The sequence below is a fragment of the Canis lupus genome, chromosome 11, assembly GCF_003254725.2.
Source record: "Canis lupus dingo isolate Sandy chromosome 11, ASM325472v2, whole genome shotgun sequence".
In the NCBI taxonomy this organism is placed as follows: domain Eukaryota; kingdom Metazoa; phylum Chordata; class Mammalia; order Carnivora; family Canidae; genus Canis; species Canis lupus.
Genome location: NC_064253.1, coordinates 36,192,710 through 36,216,782, shown reverse-complemented (window position 1 = coordinate 36,216,782; position 24,073 = coordinate 36,192,710). Strand labels below are relative to the sequence as shown.

The 24,073-nt window shown below is 36.4% G+C and overlaps 1 protein-coding gene across 18 annotated transcripts in view; it reads left to right on the top strand.

The window, feature by feature from the left end:
- Positions 1–24,073, top strand: part of BNC2 (basonuclin 2) — a 438,856-nt gene that overhangs the window by 146,500 nt on the left and 268,283 nt on the right. For 2 of the 18 annotated variants that reach the window (XM_025432668.3, XM_025432666.3), the window contains exon 1: positions 21,437–22,150. The exons of the other annotated variants lie outside the window; for them this stretch is intronic. In XM_025432668.3, coding sequence (XP_025288453.1) covers positions 22,148–22,150 — 3 coding nt within the window. In that variant the 5' untranslated portion in view covers positions 21,437–22,147. Of the gene's footprint in view, positions 1–21,436; positions 22,151–24,073 lie in introns of those variants that run through there. 18 annotated transcript variants of the gene reach the window in all.

The following is a 24,073-nucleotide window of genomic DNA, read 5'->3' as shown; positions in this document are numbered from 1 at the left end:
GTACTGTTCCACTCATTGGAAAAAAAATACTGCAATTGCTTTCTTTTTCTAAAATCTGTTTTGCTGGTAAGAGACCGTAAGAATTACATACTTTATTGAGTTAATTAGATTTTTAAAAATTATTGGTAATGAAAGAAAGAAAACAATTTGTTAGGCTGTAAACTATCAGAAGTTTAGAGGTACGTCTGCAAAAGCCAGTGCACAGAGCCAGGGTTTTGTAGCATCTAGCTAGCGAACAGTTTTATGCCGTTCTAGATAGGATAAAGGCATTTGAATAAGGTGTATTTTGACATATCCTGTAGAGGGACCCTGATTACTGCTGATACAGTAAGCTGGGATTTAAATGCAATCAACATAAACCCAATAAGCAACTCTTAATGAGCTATTTCCCATTCTTGCAAGTTAAAAAGTTCATTTCCTCCCAGAGATATTCCTTGTCATTGTAGAGTGCTTTGAGAGGTGTGTTTCTGAGGCACATCCCTGCCTTGGTGGCTCTCTCTGCTTGGAACACAGCGTGTTTTCACTCTGTGAAACTGTAGGAACAAGCAACTTGTGCCGCACTTTAAAAAATTAGATGTCACGTTTAGGGTTTTTCCATGAGTTAGCGAAGGTCATGTGTGTGAGAAGGGAAGATTGGTTTAGGTCTCCCTCTAGCTAGAAAAGAGTTAATAAAACCAGATAGAGATAATGATCAATTGATAAATGGCTATTGAACCACATAGATGGTGTTAGATTGCTTCTTTGGCACTAGCCCATTTCCAAGTAGATTTGAATCTAAGGAGACTTTAAGTCATGGAAAACATTTTAGCTAAAAAACTAATAAAAGTAAATGATTGATCAGAATTAGGAAAATAATTTGAAATCACTCAGAAAGAGAAACTTGTACAACCAAGCTATTATGGTGTCTTTGATTCAGTTGTTTGACTTTGTGAATATGTAAAGATCTATTTTGTCTCTACCTGTGTGCATGCATGTGTCTTGGCATCAGTTGACTATATGAAAAGAGTAGAAATATAGGGAGATAATTTATTCATAATGGATGTTATATAAAACTACATAGTATTATGCCATTTACTAAACAGGGTAATAAAATAAGGGGAGAAAATCACAATTTTAAAAAGTGCTGTGATTTAACTATATATATGTATGTGTATACACACACACACACACACATATATATATATATAGGTTTTTTTGGTTTTAATATAGTTAGTAACACCCCCCCCCCCCCTTTTTCTGTCATGGTTACTAAATGTTTACCTCCTGTGCATTTTTGGAAAGTGTGTAAAGACTGTATATGTGTATTTTTTTTTCCTCCTTCAGGATGACATGGTAGTTTGTATAAATATTGTGTAAACCTAAATTCAGACTGTGTAAATCTAAAAATATATGTGCTGTACATGTTATTAAAATATGTTTATTTTCTTTACCTATAGTTTATCAGCAATGCTGATTCAGTGTGTGTGTGACTGTGTGTGTGTGTGCCTGTGCACACAGAAAAGACGCTTCTCTTGAAATGATTTTCTTGAAGCCAACAGTTTCAAGGAATACTAGTTTCAGTATACACAGTAAGCCAGCTTTTGTTTTACTACAGGTAAAAGTTTGTCCAGTTTAATCAAATATGCAGGATTCTGTATAAAGAGGTTTTTCTGTATTGTGATTATTTTAATTTCTAAGAAAAAATTGATTTAAGTCATGAAAAAGATTGTTTGGATCTATTTTTTTTTATTTCAAAGTTTTCTGTAAAAATATTAAAACTACAGAATTTACCAGATCATTTCTTTAAATACTAGAAAAGACTGAATAGCTAGCAGGTTTCAAAACTGAGTTACTGAGAAATAACCATCAGTATTATTTAACTACAGCAAAACTTGTAGCAATGTCTCATGAATACTGGAGTTTAATAATCTAGTCTTGTGTCTTCTAGAGGTAAATTAGGAAGTAGGGATATAAAACTCTTTGTCTTTTGTATGAGCAAAGTTGGATCTGCTTATATGTAAATCTGTCTAATACTAACAAAAAGGCATCACAGACTGAAGCTAATTTAGATTTAGTGGAACAAAGTATGTTTCCTTTATATTCAAGATAATGATCATTTTACCACATTTTCCTTTCTGCATCTTTCCCATGTTTAAGTAAGATTTTTCAAAAAGGATAATTTTTTCCCATACAATATTTGATAACCTTAAAGGGCATGACTCTTGACTTCTGTAAAGGAAGTTCTTTTTTGAGTTACTTTGATCAGTGACAGATCGAGAATGACCAGAAACCCTTTGCTCATCTTCTGTGTTAATCTCCAGAAGTCTAGAACATTATTTTGCCCATTTTAACCTCATTAAGTATTGTTAAAAGCAGAAAATAATGTCTGCTTGTGGAAGTTCTTTTTCTTTTTTTAAAATCAGGTTTTAAGAGGTGATTTTTCTATTTTTGTACATATTTTTTACATTTGAGAGACTATCAAATAAAATTCTTTGTAGCTACTTCAAGGCATGCAGTAGTCTAATATATTTTGAAATCTTTTCAGACATGAAACTGTAACAGGTAAATGGCTCCAGCCCATGTTTTACACATTATTAGGGGCATTTACCTTTTATTATTGGTGAGGTATATTTAACCTGTTTCAAATAAAATGTAGATCCCTTAATAAGGTCTCTTTTCAGACACAAGTCAAATACTAAGTTAGAATTATAAATGACTCTGTGCATCATTATGTAGTAATTTAGGATTCACCCAATGATGTAACAAAATTAACAACATAATTTCATTGTGAAACTGTGTCTTATTAAAGAACAACTGTCTGACATTCTCTTACAGTTGCTTTATTTAACTTCATGCAAATATTATTAGTAGTGACATTTTTCTATTGTGCATTAGATTCTCTCATTAGCATGATGTGTTAGTTATCACCAGAGAAATCATTTCTTAGGTAGGTGAGGGGCAAACCAAGAAAGCTAAAAATTAAATCAACGATTTACATTAATACTAGAGCGTCTGCTCACCAGAGATATGACAGAGTAAAGCAAACTTTCTTTCTAATATAAAATCTAGCACATTTCAGAGAAATGATAAATAAAATATATTGTAAGAAATATATAATAACATTGCTGGAATCCATTTAAAAGCATGTTTGATATGAATTTTTCTCCCAGTACTCTTTTAGTTCTTTCTATTCATATAGGCAAACACAGTTTCATTTTGTTGAATCTATATTTTAAAGTGGAAATGGTGGTTTTGTCTGACTTCCTATTTCCCGCCCTCAAATAATTTAAATGTTTATTCACTAACAGTTTAAAAGACACATATACAATTTTTCTTAGAAGTCGTATTTCTAATTGTATATTGTGGTTTGATTCTTCTTTATTGTGTGTATAATGCATATTTATTCTAAACTCTATCCTACTCATGTAGATATTCCTTTTAACATGGGATGTATATTCTTATTTAATCAGAGCCCTGAGTAAAGCAGTTGATAGTTAATGGTCTTTGAAAATGACTTTCATTGCCAGGCATCATCCATCCCTAGGTTTCTGCACTTTTCCCTCCCTTTTTACTCCCCTTCTTACAGTTGGTATGTTTTGGTAATCACGTCTTAAATTGACCAAACTTATGGTCTTGATGTGAAAATATTTATATTAGGAAGCATGTAATTTCAGCCTGTTGAATTACTAGGCTGCTACCTACAATTTCAGTTCCCTTCTCTAATTTGAGTGATAATATGTTTTATTTTGAAGTTTCAACTATAGACATATATTCAAATATAATTCCTAACATCCATTCTGATGATGTAACGCTGGAGTAGGAATATTTAGGAATATTTGTATGATTGTTAAAACATAAATTGTAGTATAGACAAGTGCTTGTGTGTTGGCCCGTACTTTGTAAGTCTGTGTATAACATGCAGACTTCACTTAACAGATACTGTCTAATTTGTAATGCAGTGGGAGAGTAGTAGGGTCATATTCATGCTATTTGTTAACATGTTAATGCAAGTGAAGCATGCACATATTCAGATGTGTATATATGTTAAAAAAGCCTGTACACAAATTTCAAGTTTATTTTCAACACATTAAGTGAATTTGAACATATAGTAGGCGATCATTTTGAAGTTGTTTTTCTCTTATTTCTGTTAACTTCAAACTGGCACTCTGTGTGTAATTGTTAAAGTCTTGTACTAAGGTAAATCAAGTAACCACAGTTGAAAAATAAATCCCTACAGGTGCAGATATCTTATCTATAATTGTAGGTATTTTTTTATAATTATATTTATGAGTGTATCTTAATATTCAGTGATAAATCCAATTATTCATGCATGGCTTTACGGAAATCTGATTAATGTAGTGACAGTACAGATTTAGGCTACTACAGCAGCACATCCTCCCACTCCTGTGTCAGGGTTAAGAGCCGCGGCAAATCCTCCCTAACTAATTAGATGCTGAGTAAGGCATCTCTGAGAAGTTGGGGCAAAAGTGAATGGGTCACAGCCAAAGCAGGATTGCAAGGACTCCAGTGATAGTGAAAGCATTCAAGTTTGCCAGGTCGTTGTGACACAGGGAGCTGATTCCAAAGGAACAGACCGTTACAGATAGAGAGCTGGCGTCATCCACTTCAATGAAAAACAAAAATTCTAGCGCTTCTCCCTTCCCACCTTATGTGCATTACACATACTTAAAGAAACTTACATTGGGCATCTACCCATATCAATCTGCAAAGGTTTCGATAGGATTTTCCTTATAAACATGAATAGCTAATGACTCTGTACAACCTAAGAGGTATTTTCTCAGCTTGGGACTCTTTTATATATATATATATATATATATATATATATATATATCATCAAAAAGAATTCAAGAAGAAACTAGAATTTGCTTTAGCTTGTGTCCATAATTTGAATCCTGGTGTTTTAATCCATCTAAGAATTAACTCCTTTTTTTCTCACAGAATATTGGCAGGGAATTTTGTGGTAGTAGGGAGAACAGAGTGAATCGTGGGATGACTTTTTCAGTGAGAAATTTTGTCTGGGACTCCCGCTTGTTATTGTCCAAAGAACATGGAATATAATGGTTCCAAGATTTTCTTTCACATGAGATTTGGGGCCTGGTTTGTTATCTGTGTAGAATGAATTCTTCACCACATGAAAATCCTCTCATACCTCTGTACCTTTCGTAGTATGTTTTTGCCGCTACATAACCACCTTTCTCTAGATCTTGGTCAGGAGATTGTTTGGGGATTGTAGGAAATGATTGATCTCACCTCTCTCTGCCAAAGCTGATGCCATTTTTATTTCCCTGAAAAGCAGCTGGCTTCCACATTTTGCTTGGTGATCTTCATCTACTAAAGGATGGGGGCAAGGGGGAGAAAAGGAGTCAAAGACCCTTTCAAGGAACTTTGACATCTATTTTTAAGCTTTGGAGAAATAAAGGAAAAGAGGTATAATTCAGGAATAATGGCCTTCATATCTAGACATACAAGCAAAGCACTGTGTGAAAGAGGGGACTTTTTCTTACAAGGTAAACTAGTAAACAGGCAAGAAGAATAAGTTGAAAAAAACATTCTGAGCAACTCAAGCTGTAAGAAAGTTTTAATATGCAGATGACATCCCAAAAATGATGCCTGGGACTGTGACAGTCACAGTACCTCTGTCCCACTGAGCCTGACCTGTACTGCCTTTTCCCTCCCCAGGTTTAAAAGAAAGATTAGAGAATAGGAAAAATAGAAGTGTCGCTTCTTTTTCAATTTCTGCATTCCCCGTAGGAAGCCTAGCAAATTTCATGGTATACATTCAGACCCTAAGGTGAAGAATTTATAACTGGAGTTCACTTGGATGAGGACTATGTGCAGTGTCATTTTGTTCAAACACTCTGTGTAGCATTTCATGTCACAGAGTCAGAGATAAGGAGAAGAGACGAAGAAGCACTGTATCATTTCTTCATCGCAGAGTCTTCCTGAATGGGAATGCTTGTGGAACAACAATGCATTACTCCAACTGGCTAGCTTAGAAATCAGATTCTTAGCTTATTAATCATCATTCCAATTAAAAAAAAAAAGAATTGATCCTTTAACAGTGAAATAATATCCTTTTGTTTTTCTTTAATTAAGCCCATCAGTTTTTCATTTCTTCCTGTTAAGAAAATGAAAATAATCTTGAACAGTAGGAAGTTACTCATTGAAACACTGACTCTCTTGAGCATATCTGACATCTTATTTACTCAGTATTTTTGGACTGCAGTGTTATTTTGCTACTGTCTTTAGGGTTTGTTTGTTGTTGAGGGGGAAGGGTTGATTTAAGTCTCATTTCTATTTCATTGGCAGCAATTTAGTTAATGACATAAATACATGGTTAGTCTGTCCTTTCTTCCTGTTTCCATTTCCCAAACACCTGATTTCTTTCTTACTTTATTCTCTTTCACTTTTTCTCTCCTTTTATGAATTTCTCCCCACTTGCACTGGCTCTTTTTATCCTAAGTAAAGAATTGAAATGCACCTGAAATGTAACAGTAACCAAATGGACTTTTTTGCCAATACATTATTCTGTTAGAGGTATGGGAGAAGAGGTGCCACCCTCAGTTGTGGTCCTCAGTGTGTAAGTGCTGACAAGAAGACTGTCGCAAGTTTTGCTATGTAAGGGTTCGGTAAGTAAGAGCATGATAAAAACGTCTAACCAGGGGCCCAGGCTTATCGTTCAGAGGCGCTGAAAGGCAGCTCAATTTGATCCTTTGCCTGTGTAAGAAAGTACTTAGCTGAAAAGAGATTTTGCTTTTCTATTTTTCTTTTTTTTTTAAAGTTATTCTTGGATTTATGATTTTATACAGTTAGACTTATGTCTGTGTCTAAGAAAGCATATCCTCAGAAGGAAGAAAACATGTAAAGTTTTCCTTCAGTAGGTGGAAGGTATGACTCTGAAACAAACTGCAGCTAATAAGAGTTAACAGAAACATTTTAAAAGGGAATTAAAATGATGGCAGAACTCATAGTAATGGATGACATTAGGAAATTGAAATTGAAAACATGCAGTATACATAACAGGAGGATTCACCACTGTTTTTTAATAAATTTTAACTCCTTGTTTTACATGGCAGAGAGATTGTTAAAATTGACAAGATTAAAAAATATTATTCTATATGGGAAAGACATAGCTTCCAGTATTATACCTGCTGCGCTTTTGTGTGACTGTCATGAATTTTTCAACTTTATTAAGGAGTTTTTAAGTTTCTATTTGTTCTCTAGACAGTTCTTTAGGACCCATATTTGATGATCAGGGAGCCTGAACTGAGGGGTTTGAAAAGAAAAATTTTAGGATAATGAATATTTTACATGCCAAAAATAAATTGCTTTCAGCTGGCTTAATATAATAGCAAAACCAATATTAAAATGAGTACCTCCATTAGCAGGGTTTTAATAATGTTTTTTTTTTTCCTTCTTTTAAAATTTAAGCAAGAAAGATTTCATTGACTTAAATCATTAGGATGGCTGTTTGGGGTACCTAATCAGGTATAGGTAAAGAAAGCTGGCCACTCCTGTGCCCTCTGCCAGTGCTAGAGGGCAGTGGATATGACTGGGAGGCCACTTGTGAGATATGGGCAAAAATTATACACTAAGTATATTCATGAAAGGGTCCCTTGGGGATCCCTGGGTGGCTCAGTGGTTTGGCACCTGCCTTTGGCCCAGGGTGTGATGCTGGAGTCTCACGTCAGGCTCCCTTCATGGAGCCTGCTTCTTCCTCTGCCTATATCTCTGCTCCTCTCTCTCTCTCTCTCTCTCTCTCTCTCTCTCATGAATGAATAAATAAAAAAATCTTAAAAAGGGGGGAGGGACACCTGGATGGCTCAGAGGTTAAGTGTCTGCCTTGGGCCCAGGGCATGATCCTAGAGTTCCGAGATCCAGTCCCACATAAGGCTCCCTGTATGGAGCCTGCTTCTCCCTCTGCCTGTGTTTCTGCCTCTCTCTCTGTGTGTCTCTCATGAATAAATAAATAAAATCTTAAAAAAAAAGGGGTCCCTTGAGTGAGAATGCCTACAAACATTCTTTGTTGACCTTTTGTCAAAACCTAAGTCAGCTAGGTTATCTGCTGCTTTTTCTAATACTGCTTTTTTTTTTTCTTTTTTTAGGTAAGGTATAAAATTAGAGTACCAGAAAGAACCCAAATCAAGGCCTCCTCTAGACTTTGTGGAAAGACTTACTAAGTTGCTATGAAACATACTTAAAAATTCATATTGTTACATAGTAGTGCATTTATATATGGTACATAGACATGCAGAAAGTGTACACTTGTCCATTGGTTGTGAGAATCAAGTGATTTATTTCTAGTTTTGCTGAGGATTTGTTAATGGTTGCCTCAGATGCAATGAGTGTGTGGATGGCTCCTCTCCCCCTCCCCCCCCCTTATAGGAATTTTAAGAATCTCACTGTAATGATTCCTAACACCTTGTAGCTTTCTGGTCCTTGAGCATAGCTTTTTGGTGAAGCTCAGTGTCATTCATTTGGAAATAGCTTGATTGATTCTTATTTTAAATCAATGACAAACTATAGTTCTCCTCATACAAGTCAAAACTAAGCTTGGGTTAGAGACACCAAGATGAGAGTCTTTGACTCAAACTTCAAATGTCTCCTTGTTTCCCTTCCTTGCCACTTTCTTTTTTTTTTTTTTTTTTCTCTTGAGCAACTGTGGAAAGTAATCATGAAACTGAATAAATCTTAAAATATGTTACCAATTCTATTATCTACTAAATAGAGCTCATTGGGGAAATAGTTTTTCCATTTTTACTTTATTTTTGACATTTATCATAAATTAAGTGGAAAAGGGTAGAGTTGGAAGTCCAACATCTGGGAGAGCTTGTTTCAGTAGCCAGCCTGGAAGCCCGAACCCTGGCTTCATACAGGTGAGACATGTTATGGGAATAAAGGCCTTATGCATTTAATGAACCCTGCCTGCCTGTCAGCTTGGTTTTTCATGCACCATTGTTGTTCAAATAAGAAAAAGAGAGTGTTCACAGCCTGTGGTGAGATTAGAGTAATGAAAATGAAGTGTTAATCTGTTGATAGCAAGCACATCTCATATCCTGCATCCTGGGCCACATTCATGCATGTATAATATATTCCAGGTTTTCTCATGGTCAGAGAAGCTTGGATGTTCATTATATTAAAAACACCCTTTTGGTAAAAGTGAGAAGTTGGTTATTTTAACTTGTGCAAACAATTTATGTTTAGTAATTTCTCAATAAACTAGCCAGTCGGGGCAGCCCCGGGTGGCTCAGAGGTTTAGCGCCGCCTTGATCCCAGGGCCTGATCCTGGAGACCCGGGATCGAGTTCCATGTCAGGCTCCCTGCATGGAGCCTGCTTCTCCCTCTGCCTGTCTCTGCCTGTCTCTCTCTCTCTCTCTGTCTCTCATGAATAAATAAATAAAATCTTTAAAATAAATAAATAAATAAATAAATAAAATAAACCAGCCAGTCAGACCTGCCTTCTGAGTGTTCTGATAACCCACTGTTCTTTAGATGTCAGTAGTCCTGTACTTTTTTTTTTAAAAAACAAATGCAGAATGCTGACCTGAGCCTCAACATAAGCCTATTTTATAGAAAGAAGGAAGGAGTTAAGTGAGCACAGTACCTTAATCTCCAATACAACACAGGTTAAATAATATTAAACACTCATCTCATACTTCATTTTTCATCTTAAAACAATAAAGTGCAAACAAAAATAACAAAATCAGGAGTCTTCTAGAACTGCTTTATGTATTTATAGCTGCCTTGAGGAGACCAGTATAAACCTTTGGTCATCATGGGTGGGAATTACTGTGGTTTTTCATAGAATTCCCTTTCTAAAATGTTATAGTTGACCAGTCAACATGAATTTAATGAATTATACTTTACCTGGTATTCTTTAGTTTTTTGCCTTTTTTTTGTTTTACATTTTATCATTTTTGGGGGTGCCTGGGTGGCTCTGTTGGCTAAGCATCTGCCTTTGGCTTAGGTCATGATCCCAGTGTCCTGGAATCAAGCCTGGCATCTGACTACTTGCTCAGCAGAGAGCCTGCTTCTCCCTTTCCCTCTGCCCCTACCCCATGTCTCCTGCTTGTGATCTCTGTTTCTGTCTCTGTCTCAAATAAGTGAATAAAATCTTTTAAAAATTAAAAAAAAGAATTGTATCAATTTTCTAAGTAGGCTCCATGCCCAATGTGGGGCTTAAACTCATGACCCTGAGATCAAGAGTTGCCACCAACTGTGCCAGCCAGGCACTCCTGTTTTTTTGTCATTTTACAATCGAGGGGTTTTAATTTTTTTTTCTAGAGCTATTATATTTAACAAAGAAAGAGATTAAGTTTAGTCTTAGATTATACCAAGATGTAAAGAAAATAATGTGAACATTTATATGCATGCTGTCCCATAAGATCATCTCTTTAAGAAGTACCTTAAGAGATGGTTTCAAAAGAAGTGTAAAAAGGGGCGGGGAGCGGTATATTAATAATTGAGTTCCAGGTGTCTGCTTCTAATTGCTAAAATTTCAAACATAATGGATATTAAGGAAAAGTGCTTCCCATAAGGAATATATCATATTGTTGTTCAGATATCAGGCCAAACACTATATTTATTGAGCTCATACTTACGGTATTTTTTTCTTTTCTGATTTCAACTGGGGTTAAGGAATTAGTATGATTGTGATTTTGTGAACTATTAAAGTTAAGTTGATAAGAGTCAAGAAAATTTGGGGATTAAAGTCTGATTGTGATGTAAATTTGGCATATATTCAAGGATTACTTTTTATTTTATTTTATTTTATTTATTTATTTATTTATTTATTTATTTAAATGCTGATGCTGAGAGGGATGCATTTTCTTTTATTTTTTATTTTTTATTTATTTATGATAGTCAGAGAGAGAAAGAGAGAAAGGCAGAGACATAGGCAGAGGGAGAAGCAGGCTCCATGCACTGGGAGCCCGACGTGGGATTCGATCCCGGGTCTCCAGGATCGCGCCCTGGGCCAAAGGCAGGCGCCAAACCGCTGCACCACCCAGGGATCCCTCAAGGATTACTTTTTAAAGGTGAAAATGTAAGAAAAATGCTTCCCTCTTAGGAAGGAAACACCTAACTAAAAACTAATCTTTCAAGAATGTAGGCCAAAGAGGAAATATAATTTCAAAACACTATACCAAAGTTGATGTAAATTTTACTTTTTATGAAATTGTGTTATGACCTATTTAGTGCATTGCTGTATTTGTCCAGTACATCAGAGATAGCCTGTTAGTGCAGTTGAAGGAAAAAGGTTTTCTTTCTTTCTTCTGCTAATATAGTGTGCTCCTAATTTGAAAAATCCACTAATAGGTAGAAATACTGTGTTGCTGTGATTCATTGGAAATAGTGAAATATAAAAGATTTTCTTCTTGTACTTCAGTTCAGTTAAAAAAGAAAAGCAAATAGGAATGCTTGGTGACTTTGTCATAAACATCTGCTTTTAGGTAATAATCATTTTTAAAGAAATATGACATGATTTTGGGGGTCATTTGAACCTGCAATAATGTCCGTTTAGTTTAAATATATGAATGCCATATTGTGGCATACATGTGGAGCCAGTAAAGATGAGTATTTGCTACAATGTTAATGCATCCTACATGTTGACTTTTAAAATTTACCTTGAAGCTATATTCTATTTTCACATTAGGGTCAGTTTTCACTTAACTACATGATCATTCTAGAAAGGAAGTGCAGGAGTGTTAACATGTGAAGGAACAAAATGGATATGTAGATCTGGGCAGTAGTTTAACGTGAACATCTTTTCTGGGCTGTAGAGAAGCATGTGGTTGATTGAAAACCAGTGTAAATCTTTGTCAGACTACTCACTATATAAGACAAGATCATCAGTTCTGGATTTCCTTTTTAAAAGTATTTTAATTATGAAAATGACTTTGCTTTGCATTTGTGTTTTATCAAACAAGTGTGTTTTGAGATTCTGCTACCCACTGTCTTACATTGGTTAAGCCCATGAGATATGTATTTTTAAATCTGTTCCTAGATGCCCCCCCCCTTTTTTTTTCTTCCACAAGCTCCACCAACTGTCTTTGGAGTAGTGTGACATTTTAAAGATCAGTAGTTGCCTAAAAGGGCATGTGGAGGTAAGGCAAATTGAACAGGTGGAGTGAGTCTTGTGGGGTCTGTGGTGGACCAGAAAGTTCTTCAGCTTTAGCCAGTTGTTACCAGGTAGGAACACAGGCCCAAGTTGGGAAAGGATCCAACACCACCTCCTCCTCCTTTCCCTCCCCCTCTTCTTTCTCCTCCTCTACTTTGTCTTCCTTCCCTTCCTCCTCTTAACCCTTCTCCTCCACCTGTCTTCTTCTTAACTGAGAAGCCAGAAATCAAGATTTTTATGTGAAATCTCCTGATTTTTAAATCTTGGCAACCTTTTCAAATATTTTTTAAAGTGTGTGGTCCAAACAAAACTGATCTGCAGGCTATATTCAGCCTACTGGCTGCCAGATAGAAACCTCTGTTTTAGATAATATTTTAATGGATGAAGATAATAGTTTCATTGCATGTGATCATTCGTCTTGGGAATTCCCCGCTGAGATGAACCAAATTCATTTTTTTCCACAATTGAAAAAAAAGATTTGGTAAATATGTTTCTGGTACTGATAGTTTTGAAGTTTAACTCCTCTTCTTATAACCCACAAATAAAAAAAACCTGTGAGCAGAACAAAAAAAAAATGGTCAAAGTATTATAATGAAGGAAAAGTAAGAATTTTAGAATTAAAGAGAAAGTAAGGGAGATTTCTAAACTCTGAAAAGAATCCCATGATTTTTATCAGTCATTGATGTAGATGAAAAGCTGAATTCCACTATAAAAAGCTTTTCATCTCACCTTTCAGCAGTGATTCTTGGCCCTAAATCTTTGTGGGATTGCTGTAATTTACCAGGCAATTGATTATGATGTCATGAGGACAAGATGGACCACAAGGGGAAAGCTTCCCCATCCCAGTTCAGGCAAGGCCAATATTTGATACAAGCTTCAAGAAAACATCATTTATATTGTTTAAGATGAAGTTTTCAGTGTCTATTTAAATTTCTTAAAGGGGCTCTTTAAAAGATATAATCTATTCATAATTGAAATTCTCCAGGCAAATCAGATATCAACATTTTCAAGAGAACAGGTAATTAATTGGTTTGAAATTCAAATTGAAGGTCATCCTGTTATTGATTTTTGTGGGAACAGGAAACAAGAGCATCTTGTTAAAATGATCTGCCAATGGGGCCTAGGTATGCCTAGGTTCTGTCTAGGGCCTTGTTGAGCAGCATCACTGGACAGTATCAGACACCAATCAGAAGGGAGTCATTCCCGATGTAAACATAATAAGCTGTTGGTTGGCTTCCAAAACTGCACAGAAGAACTGAACTAGAGAAAAGACCAGAGATTAACAGTTTGTTTTACTCTAAGTCAGGTATTTCAAATCAAGTGACTGGTGCAGCTTGTTACGAAGCATCTGTACATGTGTCTGAATGACGTTGGTATGCCATGTTCAAGTTCATGTCAACACAGCTGTGACTTACTACTTTCAGAAACCTTTCAACTGGGAATTAGATAAGAAATATCTTTAATACAAGAGGAGGAGAGCACTGAAGTAAATAGGGTGGTGGAGAATAAAAGAAAAATACACTCTAGATGCTATTAATTTTTATAAAATAACATTTGTGCTTTATATTTGTTTTGTTCCATATATGCATCTATTTTAAAGCAATAATTTCTCTCTATGCTGTGTTTATACTTTTTGAGAATGGTATAATGTGAAGGTAACATGAACGAAGTGGGTGGTGAACATTATGCCTTTCTAAATTGAAATAAGTATTTTAATTTAAGCTGTGCTAAACAAGTTGGAAACTTAATGCAGCTTCTTGTGGTTTAAAGTAAAATTCTTTAAAAAAAAAAAAAAAAGGAGGGTGGGGGAAGCAAACCTTCAATTCTAGATACCCTGAAGCTGTTAATTCAGTTATTTCCAGGTTGACATAGTTTTGTGTAGGCATGACAGTGGCACCAACCATCTACATTAAGCCTTAACATTCCACAGAACCATTTCAAGTTTATTATGAGCTTCAAAGCGTGCTCATCCCTAAGAGAATATCAAGTTTAAGCATGTCACTTTGCCATAGTCACAGTTAACTTTCTTAAATCAAAAAGTACTTTTCTTGAATCAAAAAGGCTGATTTTCTATAGGTGATCCTTGAAGAAATTTCTCAGTTCTGTAAAGAGTCATTTTTCTGACCCATGTTGCTGTCCTCTTGAGTTCTATCGATCCATCCCAGTAGTAGTGGTTGGAAACTATCTCAAATAAAGCAGGACTTATCACAATTTGTTTGAAACTCTGAGATGATGTCAACATTCTTTTTCAGCTTTATTTCAAGAGTTTGTCATTGATCCCATTTTAGCAATTCACAGTTGGATTTTCATTGCAGTATTTAGAAATGGAGCCGAGGAGGAAAAAGATGCTCATGTTTTTTTCCTAATAGCTGGGAGTTTTCCAACACGGCTAGTGCTCTGGGAGAGAATATGGGGCTCTTCAGCCCGATCCTCATGGTGCACTGTTTCTCTTTGTAGGGAAAGCCATTTCAGAATATGAAATGCCTACCCTTTTGGAGTCCCCTGGTCTTTGGTTCCTAACTCAGTTAATAAACCATCCCTGTCTATACCTTGCATCTCAGAGATGGAACTTGACGGACTAGTCAGCATTGCAAAGGTCACCCTAAAGCTATTGGCAGAATACACTGCCCTTTGTTGCTCAATGATGATAATGCTACTGTAGCAGTTAACTGGATGCATTAGATGGAGCTACTTTTCCAGAATACCAAATTATCTATTTATTTTCATTTAAACACCTGATAGAATGCCCATTCACAAGCTGTCTCAAGTGTGTTTTCAAAAGGGATCTTAACAATACTGGAAATATCAGTGCTTTGGCCACAGGAGGGATAACATACAGTGTGTGTACGTTTGTATGTTTTGCTTCAGTGAAAATACTTCTAAATTATACTCATATTGCCTGAAGTGAATAATTTTTTAAAAGATTTTATTTATTTATTCATGAGAAACACAGAGAGAGGCAAAGACACAGACAGAGGGAGAAGCAGGCTCCCTGCGGGGAGCCCGATGTGGGACTGGATCCCAGGACCCAGGGATCATCATGACCTGAACCAAAGGCAGACGTTCAGCCCCTGAGCCACCCAAGTGTCCCTGAGGTGAATAATTTTCCAACAAATTTGGAAGTCCAAGCTATCCCAAAATGATTCCTAATGTTAGTCTTCTGTTAGTGTATCAATATTTAAAATTATGTTATAAATTGACTTTTCTAAAAGAAAAATATAAAGTTTCATTTCCTTTCATATTGTTCTCCAGAAATATAAAACGCGGAAATTAAGCATAGTGCAAAAGTGGACTTCACTGTATTTTTATGTATGCAAATTTACTTCACAATTTACTGAAATATTAAATTGTATTCAGAATTATAGAGGAATGATTAATAAAATGATCAAGCTATTTATTTGAGGCAGGGGGACTGTACTTGAAGTAGTTTGTATTTTGCATGCTTACATTAATTTTTGTGGCACCAGCACAGTCTTGATACAATCTCTAGTACACAGGTAGCATCTTTGCTTTATTTCTCATTTAAATAAAAATGAGTAAAGATCCAAAATGTTAAGGTGCTAATGACTTTCATTAATGATCTTCACTTCACTACCTGTACTTTGGACAAACCGCTTTCCCACTTATCCCTCCCCCAGTTGTCTTTGGTCCTAATCGGATTGGCTAAGCAATTGAGGCATTCAGAATTACTTCCTCCTTGGTTTCAAAATGAGTAAGTGAAGACTCAGAGAAATCCCTTTAATTTACCTTTTAGTATCTTTGAATAGAGCAGATTCTGTCCTGCCTTCCTTTCATGCATTCATTCAGTTTCTTATTGAGCTAGGTAAGCATGTCTAAAGTGGAATATATTCCCTCTCTCTCCAAAATAATAGAATGAAATCAGTGTTCAATTAATTTTGTTGCAGTAATTCAACACTCAAAGGTAACTAAATGATTTCAAATAGGGTGATGGTTGGCAATTAAGTTCAGACACTGTACAGTATTTGAAAACAGTATAGTGACAGTTTTGTTGTGGGTTCTTTGTGACTTAAACATTTGTTGAAAGGACTTTTCTTTTAGAGGTATGTTTATTTTAGAATAATAATCATTTCATGCTGTTCATTTTTTTTTCCAGTTGACCCATTCTCCAGACCTTTAAAAACGTTTTTAAGTGGATGTAAATTCCATTTTAATTAGGCCAGTGCAATCTAATACTGCAACTAGTCGACAATAGAAGAAACATGCTGGAAGTTAATACAACCCAAATCAACCATAGCCAGATAATTCCCCTGATCTTCATAACAGCCCCCTTCCCCACCTCCACAATTAAATGACCCTGTTGTTCTGGAGTTTCAACAAGACATTTAAGGTTCATTTAAAAAAAATGATCATCCTTTACAGGATTCTTTGCTCTTGCATTTCTTTCTTTCTTTCCCTTGCCACACAGCTGTCACTGGTATAGGAGAAAGATTGGGGGGAGGGGAAGAGGAGGAAGCCCTGTTCAAATCGTGTCACGTAGCACTAATTCATCTGCTCTCATTAGAGGGAGCGAGGGACAGCAGTGATGGCCAAGAGCTGCACTCCACACATGACACGCGAACAGTTTGGGGAATAGAAAATTGCTTTCTCAGGAAGCCCAGCCAATTAAGGACTTGACCATATTGAATGTCAAGTGTTAATTTAGGTTTTTCTTCATTTTCCCAGTAGTAATGCGGGTCCTGTGATGAGCAAATACATGTCAAGTAAAAGTTGATTGCATGAAGGACCCGGGTATTATATGTCACTGACAAGTCACAAATGTACTGAAGTCTTTTAACCCCTTAGGTGAGTGAGGTGGGGGAGGGTTCTGGGAGAATGGGATTAATGGTACCAATAATGATAAGAATAGTTTACACAGGGATAGCTGGGATGGGACAGACAGCAATGGTAATTCATGCAAAGTCCAGGGATAGGACAAATCCTACTCTTAGGGCATAGAGGCCCTGGAAATGCATACAGTATGATCCTTTCCTATTGAAAGGATACTGCCTAGGATATATATTCTGTCTCCTCTAAGATTTTATGAAAAGGGAATGTAGTGTACTCCACAGTCTTGACCCAGGAAATTCCTTATTAATTATCTCCTCTGAAAGAAGTAAAACATTCATTAAATAATGATACTATTTTGGACATTTTAATTCGTTGGCTCGGTGCAGCTGTAAAAATTCTGACTGTTTATAATTTCAGTTTCTAATCAAGTATGCATTTTAAAAAGTGACTCTGTGTAATGCTATGTCATAGAAAAGATGCAGAACATAAGATTGAAAGAATGTTTGTTTTCTGTCGTAAGTACCTCTGTTGGTGATGTTTAGCCAATAGAAACTGGTAGAAGGTCCATCATTGTCTTTCATTCCTTTTGTGCCCAGTTGTAGAGGGGAAGATATTCAAGCTTCAGTGAGTGAGGTAACTTCACCTTTTTTAAAACTAAATGTTGAATGTTGCCCATCATGTATAGCATCTCATTTCCATTCATCAGCATTTATTTACATATGAATGTCTCAAAAAGGAGAATGTCTGTTTCTGTTGCAGTTGTACAAGTTGCAAATAAAAATACCCAACAGTTTACTGCTTTGTATAATTTAAAGTCTTAAAGTGAAACTCAGAACAGTTCCAGTTCAGTCATTTGTGTTCTTTATATGTAGGACCACTTTCCCCCTTAATATCTTTGAAGAAGTGATCATAATTAAAACACTTTTTTGAAACTTAGTCCCTTCTGTTTATTTCCAATTTTCAGACACTTCTCTTTGTGTGTTGACAGAACTTGCACCTTAAAAACTTAAGTCTGGTAATGCTTTAATTTTGGCAGCAAAATTCCAACAGAATCTCTCTCAGGTTAGAAATACTCTAATGATGCTATCATTATATTAAAAGTGAGCTAAGTTTACATTAAGGAACAATTAGGTAACAATTCCAAGAATTTGATGTCTAATAAAATAGGTTTTTCTTAAGAAAGGAACATTAAAAAAAAAAAAAAGGAACATTAGAGTAGGATGTAATGTCAGTTAACATCTCCCCTCCCTGTATCAAACCTAACCAAATAGAATAAGCTTAGCTTTCCCTTCCTTTCCTATTTTTTATAAGCTCTGTCTATGGAACTCTGTGGCATGGTGAGAGTACTGTTTAATTACAGTCCCATTGTCAGCAGCTTCTCTTCCGCTGGGTGTGCTGAGAGACTTAAGTAAGTTTCTGTAAAGTAAATTCTGATGATGGCAGCTCGGGTTGCTGATTCAAGTTATTCCTTCTCTTCTGTGTCACTTTTGACGGATGGTACCTAATGCAATCAACCACAGACCAAGAAAGCCTTTTTTTTTTTTTTTTGGTTGCATTGGTAACTGAACCATAGAGTTCTCCTCCTCCCTTGAACTCTCCTTCAGATGAAGGAAGAAGGCTCACTCCTTCTTGCCTCTCCCCTACCTTCCCTCCCCAGTACTTCAGCCCAGATAGGAAAGTGAATAGAACTGCAGTACTACCCAGGACAGGCTTTACCTAAACCTTCTTTTCCCAGTGGTGAAGCTGAAGCTGCCTCCCTTTGCGTGCGTTTTTGATAAATTTAAGAAGTCAAATCGCTGACACAGATAGATAATCCAAGTGTATAGGGTGAAGAGTTATAAATTAACACATTATTCCCTCTTAATGTGAAATACTTGAGAATGCATTTTCTCAGTCCCCTGACATCTACCCAGTGAGGGCTCGCATTGTACTTTTCAAGTGGCATTGATTTGTTAAAGCGCTGAATTAGCATCTCCGGCCAGCTGCTTGATCCACTGTGGTGTTGGGCTCCTATTCTGCCTCTCTCCCCGCCAGCCACCCCTTTTCTTCCTTCAGCCTCCCTCTTCTTTTCTCTCCTTTTCTCTGCTGGTTTCCACGTCACTCCTTCCAGCCCTTTCCTACACTCTTTCTCTCTCATTGCCTTTTTGCTTGTAGCTTGCTTTTCTTTCATTCTGCTTTAATCCTACACCATCTTCTTTTTCTTCCTTCTTGATCTGCAGATCTGCGCATCTCCTTATCTTTCTTATCTCTGCCTCTGAGGTTTACTTTAATTTAGGGTTAGCGTCTCTTAACTGCCTGAGTGTGGGGTAGTGGTGGTTGATTTAGCCAATCCTCTGGCTCCAAGTGGACTCTTGTTAAGAAGAATAAGTTATCATATGAGTGCTTGTGTTCCTTGTAATAGAAGTCAGTGAAAAAAATCTCACCTATTTTGCTTTCTAGAAATTAAAAGGTAGCATACAAAACCTTTACACTTGTATTTCTAAATGCCGTTTCACATGGTAAGGCTTTCTTTTTAAAGGAAAATGAAAATCACCAGTGGTTATCACAGATTTGATAATCTCAAATGTACTCACCAAAATAAGTTATTAATTCTGTAAAACTTGAGTTTTTACAACTTCTTGCATTTCAGTGAACTTACTGATAGGACTTTTCTAGAAAGTTCTATGTTGTTGATATAATTTAATATATTTGTGGTATTTGTACCATGTTATGGTTTCCTCATTATGATGCATCACTCTACCATCACAGTGAATACATTATAAAATTGGTTGACAATTTGAGAAATAGAATAAGATAGATTATCACTTTCTTGAGTGATGTATCTCAAAATTGCAGAGGTCTTCAAAGGAAATGCATCACAATTGAGAGGATTTAACATGCCTCTTGCGTGTTCACAGACCTTCACTCTTTTCTTTCCTGAATGTTCATCCTAGATACTTTGGGATCACTGTGTTGATTAATTTGATACAAGCAGAAAAAAAAAGTGTCTGGATTTAAATGGCAAGTATTCTTTGTAATTTTAATCTCTTGCCTTGACTTGGTGCTGTCCTCATGTTTAGTAAGTTTCCCAATAAAACAATAAAATTTGATATTTGAATATACATTGATAATAAGTCAGGTAACTTGAAAAAAGTCATGTCTTTTTTTGCTGTGTTTTAGTATAGATTAAAATGAGTTTGATTTACATGTTGAAATGGAAATATTTAGCTTAGGCTACCTTAATCTTTGCTTCTCTGTTGGGTTGATCTCTTACTCTCTGTCCCCCAAGTTAAATATAATTCCCCTCCCTTTTTTTTTTTTTTAAGTTAATTGCTGTGCTCCTATCTAGAATTAGCATGGTTTGGCTAAGGTGAAGGGATTAGAATGACTTTTCAAGGCATGATAATGTCTGTTTAAAGGAAAGAAAAAGAAAAAATTCTTTTAACTAGGGCTTAAAACTAATTCCAACTACTAAGGAGACAAAAATTACGTTAAAGAAGACAGTTTGGTTTTATTTTATATGTGCATGTTAACTTGCTTAAAGATCATCATTTTGTATTTTAGAGTATTCTCTTAGATGAAATAAGTTGTTCTTCATTTGTTACTGAGAAGGGCACATGGCCTCACTCTAGGAGGTTAAAGCTGGAACACCTTCTCCCTTTTGTAGGGATAATTCACCACTCACCTGGCTGTAGTTCAGGGTTAAAGGCAGGATGGAAAGACTTGCTGCTTTTTAGACCTACCTATGACTATAGCAGAGAGGAGAAATAAAGACAAAAAAAATAGGGCAATGTTGAAAGTGAAAGTGCCCTATAGGAAAATAGTTAATGATCAGAAAAGGGGGAAAAATGAATAATCAGAAAAGTGAAAAAATAGAAAAGAAAAAATCTGGAAGGTGTACTATAGCAGTGGAAGTTTTAATTAAAACTTTTTAAAACTGAAGGTGATTTAAATTTTTAATTTGTTGTACATATATTTTTCTTTGTTTCTTGGTTTGTCAGTTCCTTGGAAGGCAGAAATCTCTGCATAAGTAATAAAGCAACAAATCAATAAATCTAGGAATTTTTTTTTTATCTGATTTGTTGCTTGTTTTGTAATAGCACTTCAGCCACATGGAATGGTTAAGTGTAGATGTTGTAGAATTCAACACCTTTGAGTTTTTCCTCTAAGATTCTCAGGAGAAATGAGAATTATTTCTGTTTTTGTATTTTGTAAATCTAAATTAAATGTCACTTAAATGTGAAAGAACCGGCAGCTTTGATAAGTAGTCCCAAAAGCAAACCATTTTGTCAGTAATCATAACCTAATTATGAATGCAAATGCAAAGTTTGTTTTTTAAAAAGTCCTGAACAAACAAAGGAAACAAAAACAGACCACTCTGGGACACAGGGAAAAAGCATCCTCACACTTAACCTACGAGTTTCAGTAGTAGCAGTAATAATAAGAACTTTTGGCATCCTCCCAAATCCTGTTGAGAGGGAGCAGCAAATGGCCTGCGCAGTGTGTGGCTCTGCAGAAGTTCCAGAGTGACACATGCATCACAAGCTGGTCACAATGTGAAGGGTCAAGGGTCATGTTCAAGAGCTGGGTGTTGCTGGACAGGCCTGAGGAAGCAGAGGTGGCCCCTCTGTGCTCAGTGTGTGGGTCTGTGTACTCCTTTCCCGTCAAAGCTGGCCCAGCACGGCCAAAAAAGCGGTTCCTTGGCAGGGTTTAATGGCAGGATGATGTAGTCTGTTGTGACTAGTGCATTCCTTTCAGGTTAAACTAGGGAAATGGCATTGTGTTAAAATTCCAAGTCGCATGAATGTTTTATTGCCACAGTGCATTTAGCCCTCTAGGGGAGTGTGTGTGGCGGCGGGTGGGGGTGGGGGTGACTTAGAGACTCAGGAACTATCAGAAGAACACTTCCCTTGGAAAATTTTACCCACCAGTGTGAAGCTGATTTGCTGTGATGGTCACTTAGAAGGGTTTCGCTTTTTCCTAAACTGTGGCTGTTTAAAGTCTTGCAGTCTGGACAATTAACAGCTGAAGAAAATATGACAAGACACACGAAAAGTGGTTGGGAGATAGAGAGGAGGAATGCGCCCGAAAGGAGCTGAGCTGCCTGCTTGTGTAAACTACCCGAGCGAGAGCCCCCTCCCCCGGCCTTGGTCCCTGTCCCCCACCCCCACCCCCCTTCCCTAGGCTGTGTTTTGCTGTCTGCCTGAAGGCCAAGAGTGATCTGTTAACCTTGCAGTACTGACCGGGAGGCCACCGCAGCTCATGGTACTGTATGTTACCATTACTACTCCCTCATTCCTTTCACTGGATGGTTTGGTTTCCTTTTTTTTTTTTTTTTTTTTTATTAACCATTTCTCTGTAATAACGGTTTATATTAGTCAGAGGGATACAATTTTGGAATGCAGAAGGTCCAGTTTAAAACAAAACAAACTTAAGTATGGTGCCTGGTTTTTTTTTTCCCCTTGGCGTTTAGAAGAGGTAAACTGAACCATTCTAATTCAATTGTAGCCAAAGGTTTCCAGTGTGATTTAAAATCAGGAATTCTGGAAATAGGGCAGTTTAAAAGATGCAAGTCATCTGGGCTGTGGATCTTGTAAAGGGACTTTGTTGTGAAACCACGTGAACATCTTCAGGGTTTTAGGACATTTTCATGCTTTGCAGTTGTCTCAGATCTATCCATTTTGTAGGTTTGCCTCTACCCCAGTCCCTCTCCAGGGGAAACTCTATAGCCTTCTCATTCGCTGTTGAGGCTTACAGTTAGCTGAGGTGTGTATGATTTGATTTTGGTTGTAATAGTGCATATGACATATAACACTCAGGATTGCGTTCATGATTTATCTGACTCCAGCTAATTTATAAGAAATTAAAGTGCGGGTGTATGGAACAGCCTTCTGATTTTGCATTGTGACTTGATAAAATATTTATGAGCCTTTTGCCCAATGAATAGGAGAAATACGGATTTCTTTGGGTTTACCTAGATACCATAGGTAAATACCATAATAGTTTGATTTTTTATTTTGAATTGCCTTTCTGTTTCTTTTCACTTTCAACCTTAATACTTTCCCTATTTTTATGTTCTTGTGATGTCTCATTTTCTCTTCCTTAGTAATGCATATATATATATATACACACACATATATAGAGTTGTATATGTGTGTGCCTGTGTGTGCACGTACATTTTGATAACTGCCAAGTAGATAGCAAGGAAAAACTTGTAGAGTCGTAAACTGAGGTAGTTTTCTCTTGATAAATTATTTTTTTAATGTTATGTAATAGAAATTTAACTTGAGAAGATAGTACAAAAAGTAAACTATGGGTGAGTCTGTGTGCCCAATTAGAGTGTTTTGGGTACATGGTTTAGATATTTCTGTAAAGTGATGATTTTGTCAAGATAGACCTTCTGCATTTGACCAGATTAGTGTTATCCATATAATTGGTTGTTTTTATAAACAGATGGGTTCACGTTATTTATGGGAGGTCTTAAACCAACAAGCAGTCAACTCTGTGACAAAAATCAGGATTTATGTATGGATGTGGCACTCCAAAGTTTAGATGAATTGATTAGATATTTTACCTTATGTCCTAAAAATACATTAAAATTATTATTATTATTGTTGGATGTAGTAAAGTGATATTGGGAGTCTTCTGGTGATTTTTGTTTTTAGTTCTGGATTCTAAAGTGCAGTTTTCAGAAGAATATATTTTTTTAAAGATTTTATTTATTGATTCATGAGAGACACAGAGAGAGGCAGAGACACAAGCAGGCTCCATGCAGGGAGCCTGACATGGGACTCGATCCCAGGTCTCCAGGATCACAGCCTGAGCTGAAGGCGGCGCTAAACCACTGGGCCACCGCAGCTGCTCAGTTTTCAGAAGAATATTAAACTTACTTTGTGCTGAAATTTTTTCTTTCCACTTACAGCCAGTTTCAAAATTCTTTTTTTTTTTTTTTTTAGATTTTATTCATTTATTCATGAGAGACAGAGAGAGAGAGAGAGAGAAAGAAAGAGAGGCAGAGACACAGGCAGAGGGAGAAGCAGGCTCCATGCAGGGAGCCTGACGTGACACTAGATCCCGGGGTTTCCAGGATCAGGCCCTGGACTGAAGGCGGCGCTAAACCGCTAAGCCGCCCAGGCTGCCTTCGAAATTAATTCTTTATCCTAATAGTAGAAAAACTCCTTAATAGTG